Source organism: Protopterus annectens, chromosome 16.part0 (genome assembly GCF_019279795.1).
Source record: "Protopterus annectens isolate FY-2018-M chromosome 16.part0, PAN1.0, whole genome shotgun sequence".
Taxonomy (NCBI): Eukaryota; Metazoa; Chordata; order Ceratodontiformes; family Protopteridae; genus Protopterus; species Protopterus annectens.
In genome coordinates this window covers 138,409,417-138,431,578 of record NC_056750.1, presented here as the reverse complement: position 1 = coordinate 138,431,578, position 22,162 = coordinate 138,409,417, and the positions used below count along the sequence as shown (strand labels likewise).

The 22,162-nt window shown below is 37.0% G+C and overlaps 1 protein-coding gene across 2 annotated transcripts in view; it reads left to right on the top strand.

The window, feature by feature from the left end:
- APEX1 (apurinic/apyrimidinic endodeoxyribonuclease 1) overlaps window positions 1-22,162 on the top strand; it is a 191,536-nt gene that overhangs the window by 11,256 nt on the left and 158,118 nt on the right. The window contains exon 2 of one of the 2 annotated variants that reach the window (XM_044058298.1): window positions 756-892. The exons of the other annotated variant lie outside the window; for it this stretch is intronic. Within the exon in view, the coding sequence (XP_043914233.1) occupies window positions 835-892 (58 nt within the window). The 5' untranslated portion in view covers window positions 756-834. The remainder of the gene's footprint in view (window positions 1-755; window positions 893-22,162) is intronic. 2 annotated transcript variants of the gene reach the window in all.

Genomic DNA, 22,162 nt, shown 5'->3' with positions numbered 1-22,162 from the left:
GTTGGGTAGCGTTTGAAAGACATGTGTGTGTAAATGGGCGGGCCTTCGTTGAAGGTTGGGCGTCGAGCTGGCACCTTGGCGTTTCGTAAAAAAATCTACTGCCAATCATTAGACCGGAATTCCGCTGTGGCGTCCCCTTACCGGGAAAAAGCCGAAAGACACAACAACAACAACTCTACTTAAACAGAATACACTCAACCTGTCACTGAAATAAAACAATTTTTATACACACCTGTTGCCTGTGCAATCCACTAAGTTGCACACAGGCTTTCTCTTAAATTTCCACCTCTCTAAAATCTTAGAATGTATAAACGTAATCTTTGTTTGTCTACAAATGTAAGTAGAAATTTAACTACTCTGTTTAACTGGAACTTAGTGTAATGCAATGTAAGCAAATGGAGCTTTTTCTCCCTGGGCTTTCGCTGAAAATGGGTATTATCCAGTCGGACTTTCCCAGTAAACAGATATTCAAACATGCACCACAAGCTTAAATAATGAGCATTTGTCATCATTTTATAGGTGTAAAAATTAGTGTTGCTGTAAATTCTCATTAATGTGCTTAAATGGCATGCCTTACTTTCCCTGGCAACCAGTACTGTTTTGCATAGTCTACCCCCTGTAAGGGTTTGGCTGCAGAGCAAAGCATGCTGTAGAGCGACAGTAAGTTACATAATGCTTGTATGTCATTGTATGATACTTTGTGCTATTGCGTTTGATCTGTGCTAGTGTTTCCTGGCATTTATTTCATTTAACAGGAATTTGGACAAGATCCTGCTTGCTGTAAGATTGCAGTGTCAACCGTGGTTGGCCGTTTGGGGAAGGTCTGTTCTGAAGATGCCAAAACGAGGGAAGAAAGATGTGGGAGTGGCTGATCCCAAGCAAGAGGGTGCAGGTAGTATGTTGTATACTGTGTTTTATTTCTTGTCATATGTGCTAAGTAAGAGGTGAAATGTGGATAGTGTCATTGCTGCTTCTTTACAATTGGATACATAGATGTTCTATGAGCATTCACAAAAGGGATACTAAATACAAGTGTTCACGTCTGTTACTGGAGATGTCATTTTTATTTTGTTTGGAGGATGAGAAGGGAAGCACAGTACTGAAGAGGGAAGGGCTGTAAGTGGCACATTACAGGTGCGGGTGCCCTCAGTTGGCATAGAGGTTATAGCCCTGACTATTGTGTTAAGACGTCAGAGGGTCAAGTGGTGGGCCTGGTAGTTGAGCAGACTGCTGTGAGAAGGACTAAACAGCTAATGGCCATCATTCTTGGGTGCAGGTTCTGTTACATGATACAGGCCAGAAGGCCAGCCCTGGATGCTTGTGTATGCAGAGTTTGCTTTTTCAGGTTGGAGGGGGTGCTTTGAAGGGGGTCGCACCATATATATTCCATGTTTCAAAATATGGGTACAGCCAGGGGGGTAGAATAGTGGATGAAAAATCCTCACTGTTTGCAGGTGATGGAGATCTGATTATCCATGTAATATTCCATTGGTCTGAATATGTAGAGAGAGAGACCCGGATTGACTTTGCATAGAAAGAAACTCTTAGTATTGTGCTAGCTGGGCTATGAGGAAATAAATGAATGAATCAGTGGTGGGCACGGGTGATGATGGGGATCTAAGTTCAAGTTGACAGGGGCAGAAAAACCTTAGAGGTAGGTGGTCGTATGTTAGAAATACACTGAAGCAAGGGAAGCAAAATGCCAGAACATAGACCACCAATATAGATATTTGCATGTTACAACAAAAAAAAAAGTGGTGCAAGAACCACTTGCTTTGAAAGAAATGGAGTACAGTGGTTTGTAAATTAAAGCATAGCCGAGAAAATGACAGTTTTGGGATTAAAAAAAAAGACAGCAGTACATTATATTAGAGATGATCAGGATGACATGGACATTGTACAAAGGTAGCAAGTTCAACTTTGCTTTAGAAACTCTCTCTGCTGTTTCGGACATTCAATTGCTTTGCCTGTGCTTGTTGCTAAATGATGCATCCTTCATTTTATCCCATTGTCTCTGGATATATGGAGGTTGCCCCTGGTCCCATTTGATGTTGGTGCCTATAGCTAGTGTCATAAAATGCAGCAGGAGCCCTTTCTGCCAGCAACATAATCTCTGCAATGCCCATTGCTGATGGAAGCAGTCATCCTCTGATCTTAGTTTGGGCTTTCAGTTTATCATTGAGGCTTGAGGCCTGTAGAGCTGCATACTCGAGTCCTATAGAATGCTGACCTTCAGCTTCAGTTTTATTGTAGTGCTTATTTACCAATTACTGAAATGTTATATCAGCATGGTGATATACAGATTTAAAGAAAACCTATTACTTAATCAGTGTGTTGGTATTCTATGATATGTATATACAACAAAATAGCAGCAAGTAAAGTGACCAAACAGTATCTTGAGTATCAAGTCCAAACTGCAAAGTGTTCTGATCACTTCAAAACTTCCCCATCTGTACACATGCCAAACTCCATGTAGCCTTCAAATGTAAACTTCTGTCTGTACTGCAAGGTGCAGTGGCCAAGATGGTCCAAAAAAATGAAACCGCCAGCACTCATCCAACTGAGGTTTAAAATTTTATTGAAGCAGAAAAATAAATCTCATCATAAGATGATAGACATACAGACTTGTTTTGGCACAATAGCCTTCATTAGTGTATATAAACCTTAAATTGCACTGCTGAATAAATACTGTCTCAAGCACTACTAAACTAACTGTTATTGGATGATCATAAGACCAGATGAGAGTAACCAATCTAGTCTAATTATCCAATATTTCTCCTTCATATTCAAAATATTAAGCTATCCTGCTTTATTCATGTTATCCTGAATTTTATCAATAATAACATAAATTGTGCAGTAATATGTAGAATGTTTAAACAAAGCATTAGAAATACGTTTATTTCTAATGTCACTCAAGTGTTCTGAAATACTCATCCTCAAAGGGCATGAATTTTGTCCCACATAAAAAGTGGAGTATGTACATGTCACCAAATATATAACACAGTATTGTAGTTTCCAAATAAATGAATGTTATAAACTTTTGAGGTGTTATCACCTACAAATTTACATTGTGGACAGTGGGCAACAGGGTACCCAGCCAACCAAAATACCACCACCAATCATCATTCGTGTGGATTTTTATAACTAAGTAAACCACCCAATGTTGTGCCTCTTCCATATGAGAAAGACATTTGGGGGTCAAAGTTCTCACAGAACCTTTCATCAGACAACGGTATATTCCAGTACTTCTGTACTAAACAAATAAATGCAGGAGTATTTCATCCATAACTAGTAATTAATCTAATAACATTATTAACTGTAAATTCTTTCCTCCTATATTGTAATGGAGACCTGTCCTGGTTCTGTACCGAATTACAAATTTGGATAATGTTATTCCTATTATTTCCCCTGTGGCAAAGTCTAGTAATCATATCACGTTGTGCAAATGCCCGTTCAGATGAACAATTTCTCCTGATACGTAAAAAACGTGACTTAGGATGGCAGCTAGAGGCATATAATGTGGTAAATTGAGGATGTTTACGACAGACATTGTCTAAAGTACAGTCACTTTTTTTTTCAGTAATATCCACATCCAAAAAAGATATCCAATTAGCGTCGTATTTATTAATAGTGAATAGAATGCTCCACTTGTTTTCATTTAAATCAACAAATTCAGATGGTTTAAATCTGACCTCCACACCATCCAGCAATCGTCAAAATACCTGCGCCATGTATGTTATGCAAAAATAGATCGTGACAAGTATCATATAAAATGTCTTCCTCAAAGTAACCCATAAAAACGTCCGCATAAATGGCAGAAAACAAAGCCCCCCCCCCAATTGCTGTACCTTTCAACTGCAAATAACACCATTAAAAAAGCATTTGTTGTTGAGCAAAATATGTGTTAAATCCAGGACTATATAACAGTACGTGATTAAGCCAATACTCTTAAAGCCATCAGGCCGGCCCAATGCGGTATATTTGTATGTAACGCCGTTGCATCTAAAGTGCACACATACCACTCTGGTTGTAATTGCATATTTTATATGATGTTCAAAAACTCAGTAGTGTCCTTAATCCTGGATTGCACTCCCTTCAGTACCGCACCTCTCATCAGATGAAATTATTACATTACTTTTAAGGTCATGGTAAGGCTTACTGTTCATACTTGGACAGATTACTCAATGTCTGTTTTGGATTTAAAGTTTAAATTAAAATGTAAATCCTTAAGTAAACATTGTTGGAATGTGGCAACATATTTGTTAATAGGGGGCATAAATTTAGATTCACGACACCTAAACTCATTCTGAAAATTAATACCATTTGTTTTGTTTGCTCCAAAATGTAATTTTAAATTAAACAGTCTACAAAAAGAAACCACATCATTAGCAAATACATCCTCTGACACACAGTACTCAGGAAAAAAATTGTAATCCTTTTAGTAACCGTACTTCCAAATCAGTTAGTTGTACAAAACAAATATTGTGTACATTAGATGCTGTTTCTACTTTGATATTAACTGATGTAATAGTGCTTCTAGTGTGGAAACCTTGTTTGTTTTTGACCAGCCCTTCTTGCTGTAAAGGGTTCACCAAATTGCGTTTTTTTGCCCATGGTGACCCTTGCCTTGTATTCAGTATCTGCTGCCGAGGAATAATCTTCCCCTGAGGTTTCACTTACACTTCAGATTGAGTTCTTCCTTTTCATTTTATTTTGGTATATGGGTCTCGGATCGCAATCTCTGAGGTCCCTATTAAATTTTCAATTTTTCCTTTCCTTTAACTGTTTCTCAACTTTTTTTGAATCCTTAGTTTACAAAAACAATTTCAGAAAGATTGTTTTTCGTAAGATTTGGCCTCATCACATATATTTGTAACCTCTATTATAGATTTGGCAACATTACACTCATAAGTGTCTATTGGGCTTCCACCCATTATTTTAACAGAATATCATCAGCTTCTTTCACTAGGGGTTGTAAATGTGTGCATAATCCCTGTGGTGTTAGGCCTTATAAGCCTTAAAACAATTTAAGATGCCAAACATTGGAACATAAATTCTTCATAGATTAATTTTGAAGATGCATAACATATCAAGATTACTGTTACTTTACCCCATTGATATACCATCATTAGGTGTGTCCACGGATTACTGTTACTTTACCCCATTGATACACCATCATTAGGTGTGTCCACAAATACTTGTGTTATCTTTGTCTGTAGGTGGGCCATGTAATATAGCCATAAGGTCCATGTTGAAAACACTTCCAAGTAATACATTCACCTAAGAAAATAAACTGGTAACATGTAAATTGGTAACTGACATAAATAAGTTCAACATGCATAAGTCATTACCAAAAAAAAAAAAAACAAAGATGGCCCCTTCACCCACGTATAATGATGTGTGTAGGTATAGTCCCAGTCCAGTATTGATTCAGAACATTCGCAACATAAAGGTTTGTTTTCCAAATATTTCAGGTTTCATCATAAATGCTAACTGTTGCTATAACTGGTGATTCAAGTAATGTACGTACAAACAGATGACAGTTTTTAGGAAACTACTTTAACGGTTCTTAATTTCAGATAACATGTAATAATCTGAACCAACCAAAACAAAAAAAAAATTGTATGAACAATGTTATTTTTGATATTTGGAAGATAACGGCGGTAAAAATAGAACCTCACAGGGAAGGGCTTGTATGTTGATCATTTTTGATGAATAATGAGCAACATGTATTACAAGGAATAAGTAATTATCGTTGTGTGAAGAATATGGACTGCTTGTTTATTGAAGTGAAATGCAAAGGTACTGCATTATCCTGATGTTGGCGTTCTGCTATCTCTGGGATTATAAGTTTAAAGAAGAGATAATTATTGCGGAGTACAACTGTTGGCATCAGCGTTTTGTGTTGGATATGCTACAAGTGTGAGGCACAATAATTGTGAACCAGAACATCTTCAACTACAAGTGGAATGAAATGTTATCATGCCATATGGGTGCCTGGTGTTTTTCTTAAGGGAAAGAATAAATAACTGTTTCCTAGGTTATAACACTAGCAGGTTGTTTGAGATGCCATAGGTATGTGGCATAACTGTGTGATCTTTAGCCACGGAATGTTTGAATCTGTTAACTAAAAGTGGAAAGGCACTGTCTTGTTGCTTAGGTACATGTCATTTTATTGATTTGTGGTTTCGAACTGTCAGTGGAGCTGTAAGATTTAGGAAAGGAAAACAAGGTTTGATACTGAGTGGGTCATTTACTGCTTTAATACCTAGTTGAATGAGACGCAATCTTTTGGTGATGCATTAAATTGAAGTAGGATAATTAATATACTCTTGATTGTCGACCATTTAAAACAGTTGTTGAAATTATATTGTCCAGGCTGTTGATTGAAAATGAGTGATGTTTAATTTTTTTTTTGAGGGGTTGGTTCAGATTGTTACAAGTTACCTGAAATTAAAGAATTGTTCACGTTTCCTAAAAACCTCCGTCTGTACGTACACGAGACATTACTTGAATCACCAGTTATAGCAACAGTTATTGTTGATGATGATATTGGAAGAATTGGGGGGGGGGGACTGTCTATGTTGTGAATGGTCTGAATCAATATTGGATTAGGACTACATCTACACTCATATGATTATATGTAGGTGATGGGGGACCATCTTAGTTTTTGTAATGATAAATGCATGTTGAATTTATAATCACCAATTTGTTACCACATCTTTCTGAAATTTTTTAAGGATTTGATAGAAGTTGAGAAATCATTAAAGGAAAATTTAATAGGGACCTCCGAGATTGTAGTCTGGGTACACCTTTTGGAATACAGAAAGCTGTAAAAAAAAGTTAATAAGAATCCGGGGTATATACCAATTAAAAGGAAAAGAAAGAACTCTGTTCTTGAAACTGTGAGTGTAATTGAAACCTCAGGATAAGATTATTCTTGGCAGTAGTTAACAGATACAGAATACAGGCAAGAGTCACCATGGGCAAAAAAATGCAGTTTGATGAGCCCTGCAGGGCAAGAAGGGCTGGTTGAAAATTATGATGTGGTTTCTTTTCCTAGATTGTTGAATTTAAAATTAAATTTTGGAGGAAACAAAACAATTGTTTTTTAGAATGAGTTCAGGTTTCGTGAATCTAAAATTATGCCCCCTGTTGACAAATATGTTGCCACATTCCAACAATGTTTACTTAAGGAGTTACATTTTAACTTTAAATCCAAAGTGGACATTGAGTAATATGTCAAAGTCTGAACAGGAAGCCTTGGATAACCTTAAGTGTAACTAAAATGTGGTAATAACTTCAGCTGATAAGGGAGGTGCTGTAGCTGTTTTGGAGTAGTCTGTGTATTTGGCTGAAGGCCCAAAACAACTGTCTGAAAACTATGATAGACCCCACTTATAAGTTTAAGGCTGACACAGATAAATTTCTTCAGTCCGCTGTAGAAGAAAGTATTAAGGATGTGGCCTTTCATTCAACTGTTCAGGACCCTTTGCAACAACATCTATACTTGTTGCCAAAAATACACAAGGATCTAAATAAACTACCAGGTAGACCAACTGTTGGTTCATTAACGGAACCATTATCAGTGTATCTTACTAAATATCTCAAACCATTACTGAACGGAGTACGGTCCAGGATTAAGGACGCTACTGAGGTTTTGAACAACATAAAAGATATGCAGTTTGAACCAGATTGGTATATGCACTTTAGATGTAACAGCAATGCATGCAAATTTACCACATTAAGCTAAGAGTATTGGCTTAATCGCATACTGTTATATAGTCCTGGATTTAACACTCTCTAATGTTTAACAGAACATGTGCTCAAAAAATGTCTTATTTTAATGGTGCTATTTCCATTTGAAAGTTACAGCAGTGGGGGCTTTCCCCCCCATTTATGATTACTTTTTTTTTAATGGGGTACGTGGAGGAAGATATGCATGATACTTATCACAATCTACTTTTGGATGAGAGAGATATATGGTTCAGGTATCTGGAAGATTGTTGGATGGTGTGTAGGTCAGATTTGAACTATTTGAACTTTTTGATTTAGTTAAATGAAAACAAGTGGGGCATTCTGTTCACTATCAAGTAAGATGCTAACTGGATATTTTTTTTGGATGTGGATATTACTAAGAAAAGTGATGGTACTTCAGACAGTAATGTCTGTTGCAAACCTCCTCAATTGCCAGCATATTACATGCCTCTTGCTGTTGTCCTAAACACGTTATACGCAGTATTCCTAAATCACAATCTTTATGTATTAGGATCATTTGTTCATCTGAATGGGCATTTACACAACAATAATATGATACAATTAATATATTTTGCCACATAGGATACAGTAGGAATAAAATTATCTAAATTTGTAATTCGGTACAGAATCAGGACAGGTCTCAATTATTACAGTATAGGAGTAAGGAATTTACTGTTAATATAATTAGATTTACTAGTTATGGACGAAATACTCCTGCATTTGTTAGTTTAGTACAGAAGTATTGGAATGTATTGTTGTCTGATGGAAAGTTCTGTGAGATTTTGATCCCCAGATGTCTTTTCTCATATAGAAGAGGCAAAACATTGGATGGCATATTTAATCATTACAAGTCAAGTTATAAAAATCCACACACGTTTAGTGGTATTTTGTTGGCTGTGTTCAAATTTGTACTGAAAAGTAAACAGTACTAATACCGCAAAAGTGGATAACAAATTTGTTTGGAAACTGCAGTACTGATTGGGTTATACATTTGGTAACATGTACTTGTTCGCTTTTTATGTGGGACAAACTTCACGTCCTTTGAGGACTGGTATTTCTGAACATTTGATTGACATTAGAAATAAATGTATTTCTAATGCTTTGAATAAACATTCTGTTAAACATCCTACTGTGCAATTTGATAAAATTCAGGGTAACGGGACTAACAAGACAGTATGGCTTAATATTTTGAATAAGGAGGAGAAATCTTGGATAATCGACTAGGTGGGTTTATTCTCACCTGGTCGTAATGAGCATTTATGATCATTCAATAGCAGTTTAGTAGTGCTTGAGGCAGTATTCAGCAGTGCAATTTAAGGTTTATATGCACTGATGAAGGCTACTGTGTCAAAATAGGTCTGTATATGTCTCTTCTTTTATGATGAGATTTATTTTTCTGCCTAAGTAAACTTTTAAACCTCAGTTGGATGAGTGCTGGCCATTTTTCACTTTTTTTTTTCATTTAAACTCCATGTAGCCCATTTTTCTGGAATGGAAATGATAGACAAGATTCTGAAAAAATAAAACAGAAAAATTGCAGGTCAACTTGCTTTCCTCACAGAATTCCAAGAAATTTGAGTCTAGGAACGTGGCAGCAAGCAGTCCACGACTCAGTTTGAAGCTGGGACCGATAGCCACTGCAGAGCTTATTCAAGGAGTGCACGCCAAGCGAATGGTTAGCATCCTCCATGTGTACACGGGGCCACCCAGAAAATCAGGATACAGCATTGAAGGAAACTGCAGGAAACTAAGTCCACCTATGATAATATGGTGGCTACTTCACCGGAATGCAGCAAACTACATTCTGTCCAAGATGACCTTTTAGACTCGGGATTAACAAAACCATGTACTCTGGGTCCCAGGTACAAGAATAACCTAATTCCCAAGTTTCTTCAGTAATCAAGGGCACACTTGCCATGCCTCTCATCAGGCTGTCTTATAATCCAAAGGCTGCTGGTGTGGCACTAAGTGATAAACACTTTGTGAATAGCCATGGTAGCAAGCGAGTACTGCCTTCCTCGTGAAGCATGGGACAGAGGTCTCTGGCTTCAGAGCATTCTTTATTGTAAGAGAATCCCCCAACCCACCCCCAGAACTGTGACGGTCTCTCTTTATTGAAATAAATGGGCAGCAGCCGGTGATAAGGTAGTAAAAACAAGTTGCACCAATGGATTCATGTGCTTGTTTTGTGCATTAATTCAAATGATACCTCTCTATCATATGCTCACTGTGAATTTCTGTGGTGTCTCTGTAATCTGTGTATTTTTCTACTATAAGTACAACAAAATATGAACCATTATGCAAGTTATACAAAAAAGGCGAACCAGGAACAACTGCAGACCACCGATTTATTTAACTCAGGGCATCTTTGTAAATTAGATAATTGAACAATTAAACAAATTAAGGTACAATCAGCAAAAATGAACATAAACAGCCAGGACTTGTGCAAACTTGTTAATTTGTAAATGTAATAAAACCTTCTTGTCAAACTATGTATATGTAATACCAATAAATAAAAGTAAAAATACATATATAAATAATAGTATAAATCTAAATAATTATTAAATATAAACAATTGTTATACAATCCAGCATAAATCATTCATTAAAAAATTTCCTAACATTAAAATTCATGTAGTTATACAAAATATTTAAAACATTAAATTATCAGATGTTAACCTAATACATACAAGATCAAATAAATTGAGACTTGTACGTTGTCATCACCACCTTTGTTGGTATACAATTCTGTGAATAACAAAGAATAAAAATCTCTTAAAATTCTGGCATCTTAGACTATGCATATAAAGAGAACTAGTATTTTTCTTTTGATGTCTCTAACACATATGGTCCATCATTAATAAGTTTGAACATATTCTTATTATTAACAAATGTTCTTTAAGATGTGACCTTGGGCCCCAGTCCTAAATTATCAATAAGGTCACAGTTATTCTGGAGAATACTTATCCAGGTCTCATGTACTATATTAACTATCTGGGTGGTATATCATTAAATGGTATAATAAAGGTGTCATTTCTAGTAGTGTTGGTTTGTATATTTGATGTCCAGAAACATATCTGATAATATTTTAATCTCATTGCAAAATGAATGTCTTCACTAATAATTCTAGAAAATCTGACCATCTGTGATGGCAACTATCAGAATAAAATATCTAAATACTCACAATTGTTGTCAAATATCTTTAGCCTTATTAGACTCACTAAATTTCAGCAAACTTGTCTCAAACATTTCAAGACCTAAGTCATGAGGAATCACTGTGAATAGGTTGACAACATCAATAGTTACCATTGTCATATCGTCTTCAATAACAACAAAGTGTTCTCTAGCTTTTTCTAGACAATGCCAGGAATCTTTTAATATATGAGGCAGATGTTTTTAATGCAAATCTATATAAGCAGCAATGGCTTCAGTCTTTGAACCCCTGGCAGAGACTATGGGCCTAAAGGGTGGATTGTGTATGTCCTTATGGATTTTGGGGATACCAAAAATGGATGGCGTCATTGGATGTTCCACTAATAAAAAATTATATTCATCTTGGTGATTACATTTCATGTTTTGACACTTTTTTGTCACTCAACATTATTGTCATTTTTGTTCAAATAGTCTGTTTTGCTCATAATAACAACCCCACCCCCTTTAGCGGAAGTCAAATTATCAGAAGTCATTTTTTCATTCTTTAATATTCTTCTTGAAAAGAGTTTAAAAGCATGAGGCGGTTATTCAAACAGCCTGTGGCCGATTCAGTTGCTGAGAACAACTTGAATAAGAGTTAATAATGAGAATGGAGAAAGGGTCAACAATATCAAAATAGTAGTCACAGTAGTAATAATATAACATGTATGAGTGAGGCACCAGTTTATCAAACTAATCATTTTATGAGTGATATTTATGACAGTGTCACTTCATGCCACAATTATATGGATAGTGGTGATAGACTGCCATATTCTATGGTATTTACACAGGAGAAGGACACTGATAACACTGACTGGCACTGTTCTGTTATTACAGAAGGAGGGTTTAGTATATACAGTTATACTGATACTTGTTTTAATGCTGCCTATGTTAAACTTTTTAAGAAGGGTTTTAGATTTGTCCCTTCATTTGTTGGTAGAATTTTGATTAATTTAAAACTTTACACTAGAGCACTTAACCTTAAGCTGTTTTTTGTTAACAACAAATGTAACCAGAGAGACAATACTAGTTTTACTCTAAAAAGGAGTAGTACTTTTACCCCACAGAACCCAATGATTTATTTGTTTGAGAGATTATGTGAAACACAAATCAGAAGAATATTAAAGAATGAAAAAATGACTTCTGATAATTTGACTTAAAATTTTGTCTTAAGGAATTAACTTCTACCGACAAATATAGGGTAATGAAATCCGATAAAGGGGGTGGGGTTGTTGTTATGAGCAAAACAGACTATTTGAACAAAATGACAATAATGTTGAGTGGCAAAAGTGTCAAACATGACATGGGGCATATATTAAGGTGGATTGGTATCTATCTGAATTTTTGATGGATGGAGTCATCACCAAAGATGCATATAATTTTTTATTAGTGGAACATTTTTGGTATCCCCAAAATCCATAAGGACATACACAATCCACCCTTTAGGCCCATAGTCTCTGCCAGGGATTCAAAGACTGAAGCCATTGCTGCTTATATAGATTTGCATTGTAAGGGAACTTTAAAACATCTAAAGATTCCTGGCATTGTATAGAAAAAGCTAGAGAACATTCTGTTGATATTGAAGACGATATGACAATGGTAACTATTGATGTTGTCAACCTATTCACAGTGATTCCTCATGACTTAGGTCTTGAAATGTTTGAGACAAGTTTGCTGAAATTTAGTGAGCCTGATGGCTATTGTACTTGAAAACAATTTTATGTTTATTAATGGTGAATATTATAAACAAAGTAAAAGTGTTTCTACTTCTAGTTTCTGGCCTAACATTGCCCTTTACTTGAGGTACCTGGACGACATTCTTATTTTTGGAAGCAGAGAAATGCTTATTGAGTTTGAAAATTTTCTCATCTAGTTTTTGAATTTCACTTTTAAGATATTTGACAACAATTGTGAGTATTTAGATATTTTATTCTATAAAACATGGGCAAGTTAGAATCAAGTATTTTTAGGAAAAACTCATTCCAATTCTTTTTACATTTTGATAGTTGCCATCCCTATTACCAGAAAAAGAATTTAGTAAAGGGACAGATGGTCAGATTTTCTAGAATTATTAGTGAAGACATTTTTACAATTAGATTAAAATATTATCAGATATGTTTCTGGATAGAGGTTATCCATTAGAATTAATTGTTAAAGTTAGTGAAGAGATTTATATTAAAAGACATCAAATATACAAACCTATATTAAATTTGACCACAGTATATCTAGGACTAATAACACTACTAGAAATGACACCTTTATTATACCATTTAATGATATATCACCCAGGATAGTTAATATAGTACATGAGACCTGGATAAGTATTCTCCAGAATAACAGTGACCTTATTGATAATTTAGGAGTCACTTATAGTAGGGGTGAATCTTAAAGAACATTTTGAGGCAGTTAATAAGAATATGTTCAACACATCTTCGATGAGCAAATGTGGGGCATGCCATACTTGTAAATTTATTAATGATAAACAATTAGATGCCCAGGTCATTGTAATTGCAACACAAAAATATGTTCATCATGCCCAGCCTTTTATGTTGGCAAAATGATAAGGAAACTTAAAGGATAGTGGAACATGTTAGAGACATAAAAAACAGAAAATACTAGTTCTCTTTATATGCATAGTCTAAGATGCCAGAATTTTAAGAGATTTTTATTCTTTGTTATTGACAGAATTGTATACTACAATAATAACAAAGGTAAAGAATGTTTATAGTTCTAGCCCACAAGTCTCAATTTATTTGATCCTGTATGTATTAGGTTAACATCTGATAATTTAATGTTTTAAATATTTTGTATAACAATATGAATGTTAATGTTAGGAAATTTTTTAATGAATGATTTTATGCTGGATTGTATAACAATTGTTTATATTTAATAATTATTTAGATTTATACTATTATCTAGATATTTATATATGTATTTATACTTTTATTTATTGGTATTACATATACATAGTTTTTGACAAGAAGGTTTTATTACATTTACAAATTAACAAGTTTGCACAAGTCCTGGCTGTTTATGTTCATTTTGCTGATTTTTAGCTGCATAGGTAATAATTTGTTTAATTGTTCAGTTATCTAATTTACATAAGGATTTAAAAAGAGGTTCAACACAAGGATTGTCAGTACTCTGAAGATGGTACAATTTTGGTTAAATAAATAAATGTGGTCTGCAGTTGTTCCTGGTGGAAGTTTGTTTTTAGTATTATGCAAGTTATCCCTTACCGCCCCCCCAGCAAAAGAGTAAAACGTGGATTGGACACTCTAAATTGGCCCTAGGCGTGAATGCATGTGTGCCTTCTGTGGAAGGTTGGACGTCAGGCTGGCAACTCAACACTGTAAAAACTCCACTGCCAATCATGAGCAGACAGGTGATCCGCTCAGTGACCCATAACGGAAAAGGCCGAAAGAAGAAGTAATCAATACTAACATTCTTGTCTGTGCAAGCTGAACAAGGAATGACAAATTTGGCAATGGTCTGGGTCCTGGAATCTTGGGCTTGCCTGTCTTCAGATCTTTTAAGCATTTGTTCCTGGCTATTCCACAGCATGCCCTAATCACTTCACCTTTGGTGGATCTGAATTAAGGTAGGGGTACATGCTGGCTGTTACATTTAGAACTGTCTGGCATAATGTTCCCCTGCTATTCGCTCTTCGGATGTTCTAGTGGGGGCTTGAATGGGCTTATAAGTAGTCCAATATTTTCCAAATGTAGTATTTCGGTTTCAGCAGCAACTGTGGAGACTGGCTGTGTTTCTTTTTCTTATTTTCTTATGTCTTAATTTGATGGGAAATTTGTGTTTTGCTAAATGCATATAAAAAAAAGCTGTGTAAATGGTGTCCTAATTGCTTGATAGGTAAAAAAATGAAAAAAAAAAAACCTGACTTCGTTATTTGAAATACAGATGGTCTGCAACATTGCTTTATGAAGTGCACATAAAGTGAACATTTGCTTTTTAAAAACTGATGACTCTGGGGGTCCTAAGCCATTGGGAAGGAGGTTCCAAACGTGAGGAGCCTGATAGCAAAATGCATGAATGTCAGATGTTCCTAAATGCACCAGAAGAACCCCCAAAAGCCTCAGGATATTAAAACATGGAGACTTAACTGGACAGTAGGGGTCCAGAAATTTGAGAGCTTGGGAACCTAAATCATATAGGGCTAATTAAACAAAACCATAATACCTTGGATGATGCAGCCATTGCTGACCCCTAGAGAATAGGGTAAGACAAAACGTTAGTAGGCAAAGATTCTGGGTCATCTTCAAATATGAAGAAGCCGCAGGTTGCGGGAATTGCAGAAATCAAGATGTGAAAAAAGCCGAGCATGCATGACCTTTACATAGCTGAAAACGCAATGCTTTCTCATTAGATGATTCCTGATCCCCAAGTGTTCAGCTTCAAAGATGCACTAGAATTTTTTTCTGTCACAAAATCGATAGCCTGTCACTTCTGTTAAATGACAGAGATTAAAAGTTGGGCAATGAGATTCCCTTAAGGTAGCTTGAATAGCTATTGCAGCAGTCTTGGCCATGTTGAGTTTGTGGCAAGCTCAACCTGTGGTAACATGTACATGGAGAAAAAGCACCCAGTATAGATCAGTTCAGTACACACATGTGATGGGATTAACATAATTTGTAAAACACCCCATTGTATATTTAGTCTTTGGTAGGAGAGACCATGCCTGGCATTGTCATGGGCAATACTCTCAGCTTCACATGAGGTTCCTAGCAAGTCAACTAGTAATATGTAGTTTCAGATGCAAACGAGAGAGCAAGGCGGGCCAAAATTAGTAATACAGATGATCCCTCAGAAAATAATGGGTTATTCAGGATATAGATAGGGCCATCCATATACGGTGTCCAGTGTAGAAACTAGACTGGAATGGATCAGGAATGCAGGGTTCCCCAGAATAGGTTTAAGCTGTGAGCAGGCTTGTTGCCTTGCCAGTAAAGAGAGTGTTAGAAGTGAGGTGTTGTCTGTCCAAAGTCATCATGATCTGAATTATCCTTCACAATCAAGGTAGCCAGAGTCTCCTTTAAATCTGATAGGAAGAATGCTTAATTTAGAAAAGCAGTGACAGTTTGGCAAATCTGATCCAGGCACATCAAGCCAAGTTATTGGCCAATTGCATGTGCTGCAGCTAACTGGCAGCATGCCTAATGTCAGGGAAAACTGTTTTGAAAAGTTTCCTGAAACTCTCATGAAGTTCAGGCTAAACGCTGCATGTCATCCTTACACAGGAAGTTCAGCAGGCTAAACTACAGATCTATAAAGCTGGACCAGTCTCATATGCAAGGCCATGAAGAGAATTGTCATGGACCTTGTTGCTCGTCTTGCTTTACAAGTAAAGACAAACAGGTGGGGTAGTTCGTTTATCTGCTGTGTTTTGTAGGAACACAGGATAGATAGCAGCAGTCCAAAATATAAACAAACTGATTAACTGACAAGACTACACAGACATGCATGCTTGCATCTCAACAGCTTACTACAAAATGGCAGTCAGGCTCGCACGTGCTCAGTATTTATACACTTGTGCCAGCCCCTAGAATACTGCTTAAAGGTATAGATACATATTGATTTACATTCTCCTACTTTAGTGAATTGTCCATGTATAATGACCTCTGAAAAAGACATGCAATTGTACAACCCATAGGAAATAAAACAACGCTTATGCCCAAGTTGCCGTGCATCTGGAACATGGTCTGGAAATGCGACTTGATCTAGTGATATAGCAATCCAGAACTGGGTTTAGCAACAGGGACATTCATTGGTGAACAGTTAGATTCTGGAGTTACGGAATTCTTCTCAGGAATAGGGATATTTACTGGAATGTCACCTAGAACTGGAACTCTGGTTAACTCGCTCTGAGATGGTCTTTCTTGCAAGTATGATACTGCAATACAGGTTCGGACACCGGTATCAAATCTTTCCAATTCCACCTAAATTCAGCTCCTTGTGATTCCACACTGTACAGTCTCAGCTCTGAACATACTCTTCACGACTCCAGTCCGATCAAAACCTTTGGATGTCTGCTTCCTCACTCTCTCTCCTTCACGTAATGGACTGAGCGGTTTGCTGGTCTTATAATAGGACTTCTGGGATGAGTGGTTCTTCAACAGAAGGGCTTTCACTGATTTGTTGTTCTTGGCACACAGAGCCAACAGTTTGCTACTGATTGGTAATGTGGTTCTGGTTTGTCTCGACAGAAGTCTCTGCAGGTGAACCAAGATGTTTATCAGGAGGAACATTTCTGAGATTCAAGAAAACATCTCTATTGTCTCATTTTAACTTCTCTGGTAATTGTTTCACACTTTAAATTGCACATTTTGCCAAACCATTTGACTGTGGATACTCGGGGCTACTCGTAATATGAGTAAAGTCCCACTGTTCAGCGAAATCTTTCTCTCAGCATCATCTTTAATACCACACACAACTCATCCCTTAAATCACCAAATCTGCAAATCCATTATATATGCTGCAAAAGTTTACAAGGTTTTTGATCTCTTGTGTAAATGAAGGGCCTTTCCATTGTAGTCCTCGTTTGAGGATTACACATTTCTCTAAATTTACGTTTTAAGCACTCAGGGTCTTGCTTTGACTCCGCAGGTACCAGTATAACTGTCTTCCCCCCTCTCCTGCAAATACAGCAGGTTGCATACACAATTGAATGCTCTTTCTATGGCTTCTGAACCAGCAAAATTAAGCAGAATAAATGCCTTTGTACAGTCACCTTTATCAGAAAATGCAGCTTGTATGAAAATATTGTACTTTTGCTCACTCTCCAATTCTCTGCAATATTATCGAATACAAGTGGACCTGGTTTACGAAATCCTTCAGCCATGCCAACAAAGTATGCCCAAACACACTGAAAATATGGCCCTTGTAATTATGTATGAACATGCACACACAGCCAGTACTTGTAATAACTTTCAAAGGCAGAAAAAACACTCTGAAGTCCTGTACTTTGTGGAATATCCTTTGAAATGGCTATATTTTGCAAAATAACTACTGTAATACTGCACAAACATGCAAACCCTTCATACACCTCTGATATTTTGAATGGCTTTAATGCGAAAAAAGTACATACTAATGTGCTACTTCGGAAAAAAATGTGGTCGTTTTCTTTATTTTATACATTTTATGAACTTCGGACATTATATTTCAAACATTTTCTGTAGTTATTTGAATATTTTTTATCGATATGTCGCAGTTTCTGGCATTTCGTTTAACTAAAAATTCGTGTAATGTGTTCAGTGTGCTTCATTTTATATTTTGCAAATAAATCAATTATGTAAGTTTTGGTACCTGAAATTAATTTCTGACCTTTCTTTGCAAGTTATACGTGCAGTAAGGATGATCCATTCTTCTATATTCCTCCCAAGATTAACAGAGTGCCTCTCGGTCTTGATTCTGGATCCCATTCTGACACCATGTCGCTAGGTTTTGCTTCACAAGTAAAGCTGAACAGCCGGGGTTGTTTATCTGCTTTATTATGTAGGAGCACATAAAGATGGATAGCAGCAGTAGAAAATATAAATGAACTGATTAACTGACGGACTACACGGACATGCATGCTTGCATCTCAACAGCTTACTACAAAGTGGCAGTCAGGCTCGTGCAAGTCCCTAGAAAGCTTCTTAATGTATGTATGCTTGCATATAGATCTACAGACCTAATCAATAACGACATAGGGAACTCTCTCTACACTGGACCAGACTCTATTTGGCTTTGTCAAAGGACCTGCTCAGTCTGGTGAACTTCTTTGAGAAAGTCACCTAGGTCATGGATGAGAGTAAAATGGTGTACAGCAAGCTATTGACATAATTCCCCACTTGGGGATCACAGATTAACTTCCTGAGTTAGGTATGAATCCTTGCGTCATCAGATGGATAGCCAGTTGGCTCACTGACTGGACACATGTTGTACAAATAGGTGAATCTATCTCCGATAAGACACCTGTTGCTAGCTGTGTCTCACAGGGTTCAGTGTTGGGACCCTTCCTATTTGACCTTCACTTCACAAAAGTGTATATCAATGTTTAGGTCTACCAGCTCACCAAGTTCGCCGACTACTGTAAGCTGGGGAGCAATCATTTGAATTCCCAATTGTTGATATCCTAGAAACAGGCCTAAAAATGACTGGTGCCAAAACCATTCTCTTGAGACTAAATACTACTACTACTTTCGGCTTTTCCTGGTTAGGCGTCGCCACAGCAGATCACCTGTCCACTCATGATTAGCAGTGAAGTTTTACAGTGTCTAGTTGCCAGCCTGGCGCCCAACCTTCTACAGAAGGAGCACACACACGCACTCATGCCTAGGGCCAATTTAGTGTGTCCAATCCACCTACAGCATGTCTTTGGGATGTGGGAGGAAATCCCCACGACCACAGGGAGGAAATGCAGACTCTGCACAGAAGGCACCCCAGCCAAGGCTCGAATGGGAGAACCTCTTGATGTGCGGCGGCAATGCTATCTGCTGCATCACCGCTTTCGCCCTTCTCTTGAGACTAAATACTAATAAGTGCATAATCTAAATCAGGCAGGCAATTCACTTTTCAGAAGAAAGTGATGTACAGGTGAAAAGATGGGCCAGGTCACTCGTGCATTCAGCCACCTGAAAAAGCATGGAAGATCAGGTAGACATCAGTGCAGTCTCCCTTTGACCGGAATGCTGCTTTATTCAAGGAGTTAAGAGTATAAACATTGTAATGCTTATTCAGTCTAAGCTTAACATTGAAACAGCCTGAAGACTTGGATCTGCATGTCAAACCACTGATGGTGAGGTGACCAGGGAATGTGTGAGATGGGGACACTAAAGTACAGTGAGGAACATACAACCATATTGTGGGCTGAAAGGAACTTGTCCATACTACCTGCACAGAGCACTGTAACGAAACTCTGAAATTGGGGCAAATCAATCACAGGTTTGTGCATGCCATTTCCTGCTTTTGACTTGGCCAAGATGGGATGGGGGTTTAACTGGGAGTAATGTACTCAGAAATTAATAAGTTGGTTGTCTGACCACAAGATTAGTTCCACCACCAAGTCAGATGTAGCCAAATTAAGTTGGAGCACTAAGTTAGGAGTTTACTTGAGCAAGACCAGATTCCTTTCCTAACTGGAAGGAAGTCCTGTGCATGAACCACACACTATTCAACCCGGATGTTGGAAGTTACCCTCAGCTAACTAGTTTGTCATCTAGAAAGTCCAAATTACTGACTGGACTGTAACAACTTGCTGCTGTAACCATGCTATAACTATGATACGTTCACAAATGTTGGTGGCTGCAAACCCACTGTGTTCTGTTCAGATGAGACCAGCAACAGATTTCAACCCACTCCGACTTTTCAGTTCTCCCAGGTAGAGCTTCAGAGGGCACTGCCACCAAATTAGAACTATAATAGTCTTCTAACCAGGTCTTTATTATGTTGATTGCAAAGTTGGCCTTTCTTGTCCAAGTTAATGCTAGGCTTTTCGAAAATGGACCTCTATCCACTTGTAGACTTGCAAAGTGGGAGGTCATCTCATAAATTAACTGATATAGTAAAGAGTGTGTCTTTCATTACTTTTGATATATAACATGACTTTGTTAGCTGCTTTATAATTTTAATTTCATTACAGGTAGGTGTCAAACTAAACTCATAAGATGTGGTGAAAAGTTCAGTACAAAATAGCAGTGTTAGCAAAAATACTTGTAATTATACACACATTGTGAGTGGTACAGTTGTGTTTTGTCAGTTGCTTATTCATTGAAAACATTCCGTTAAAACGAGATTGCAGACCAGTAGGTATGGTATTTGTTGTGCATGCGAGTTTATATGTTTAGACCTCTGGGAGGGTGTTGTCCCCCCCCCCCCCCATTTTGAAGAAACTAATTGAACTCCTTAATGTAAGAGTATTCTTGATCAAGTTCTAGGAATTTTTTACTTTTGATCAGACTTCCAGTAAAAATGGGTACAATGATTTGCCATAGATGCTGTAGTATGTATATTTATGCATGTATATGTGCAAATATTGTGTGAAATATAAAGTAAATATTTAGCTGTATAATTCTTATCACTTGTTTATATATTATACACATTAAACTGAGTTCAGTATTGATGATTTGTAAAAATACAACCTAAAATATTGCATGATTCATTAGACAGCAATGACCTCTCCTTATAACACATTTAGAATATAAATTAATGTGTATTAAACTGTGAAGGTGTGCAGCATGGTGCAATACAGTGCTGCCAATTTCATCTAAATATGAAATGCAGAACTGTAGCAAATAAGCAGGCAAGGTACTCAAGAGATATAAAATGAATACAGATGTGAGAGCACAGATGTCTTGCTGCTAATGTTCACATTTTTTTTACTGTTTGCCTTGGAAAACGATAGTATCGTTTAATGGCTGCATATAAGAAAAATAACTCAAGAAATGCAAGTTTAAGCATGCAAGGGCCTCAAGTATGCCATGTTTCACAATGTAGTCCAGCCCTTCCCTTGTTTAGGTGTTGTGTGATCATTGGATAGCTCTAGTACATATGTCCTCTGGTTTGACTTCAGCATTTTACTATCTTTTTGCGATCGAGCAGCTTGAAGGCTAACATGCAGCACTGTTCTGTCATGATACGCTGTGTTTGTTGGTCAGCCTGCCCTTTTTCCCCCGATTTGTACATTTTGGAGTAGTCTGGTTGGAGGTGGACAACTTTTATGAAAACGTGTAGTTGTGCTGGTAAAGTGGAATAACATGGTAGAATGTTATGGGTTTTAAATATTACTGACTGGAGTATATGTGGAAGAAGTGGGACAACAAATGCTTTATAGGTTGTGAAGTTTAGCTCTGGTGTAACCTGGATAAGGTTGAATTCGAGCCTAATCTTGATAGAGGAAGTTTGGGGGGTGGTTGAAAGGTCAAAACCGGTGATCCTGGGTTAAAAAATATTTTTAAGCGATGACAGGACCTTGTGGGGCAGCTGACTTCTGGGGAAAGCTTATTGTATCAAATGCTCGGATCACTGTACACTGTCTGTGCTTGTAGCATTTATTATTACATTATGGGTGTTGTAGGAAGCCATTGTAACATACTGGGAGAATGTGGTTTGCACCTAGAGTCTGTGATATCTTGAAGTAGGACAGAAGTACTTGGATGTTTTTGTCATCTCCCATTTATTACTTAACCATGCTCTCTGTATGGAAGTGCTTTTATAAT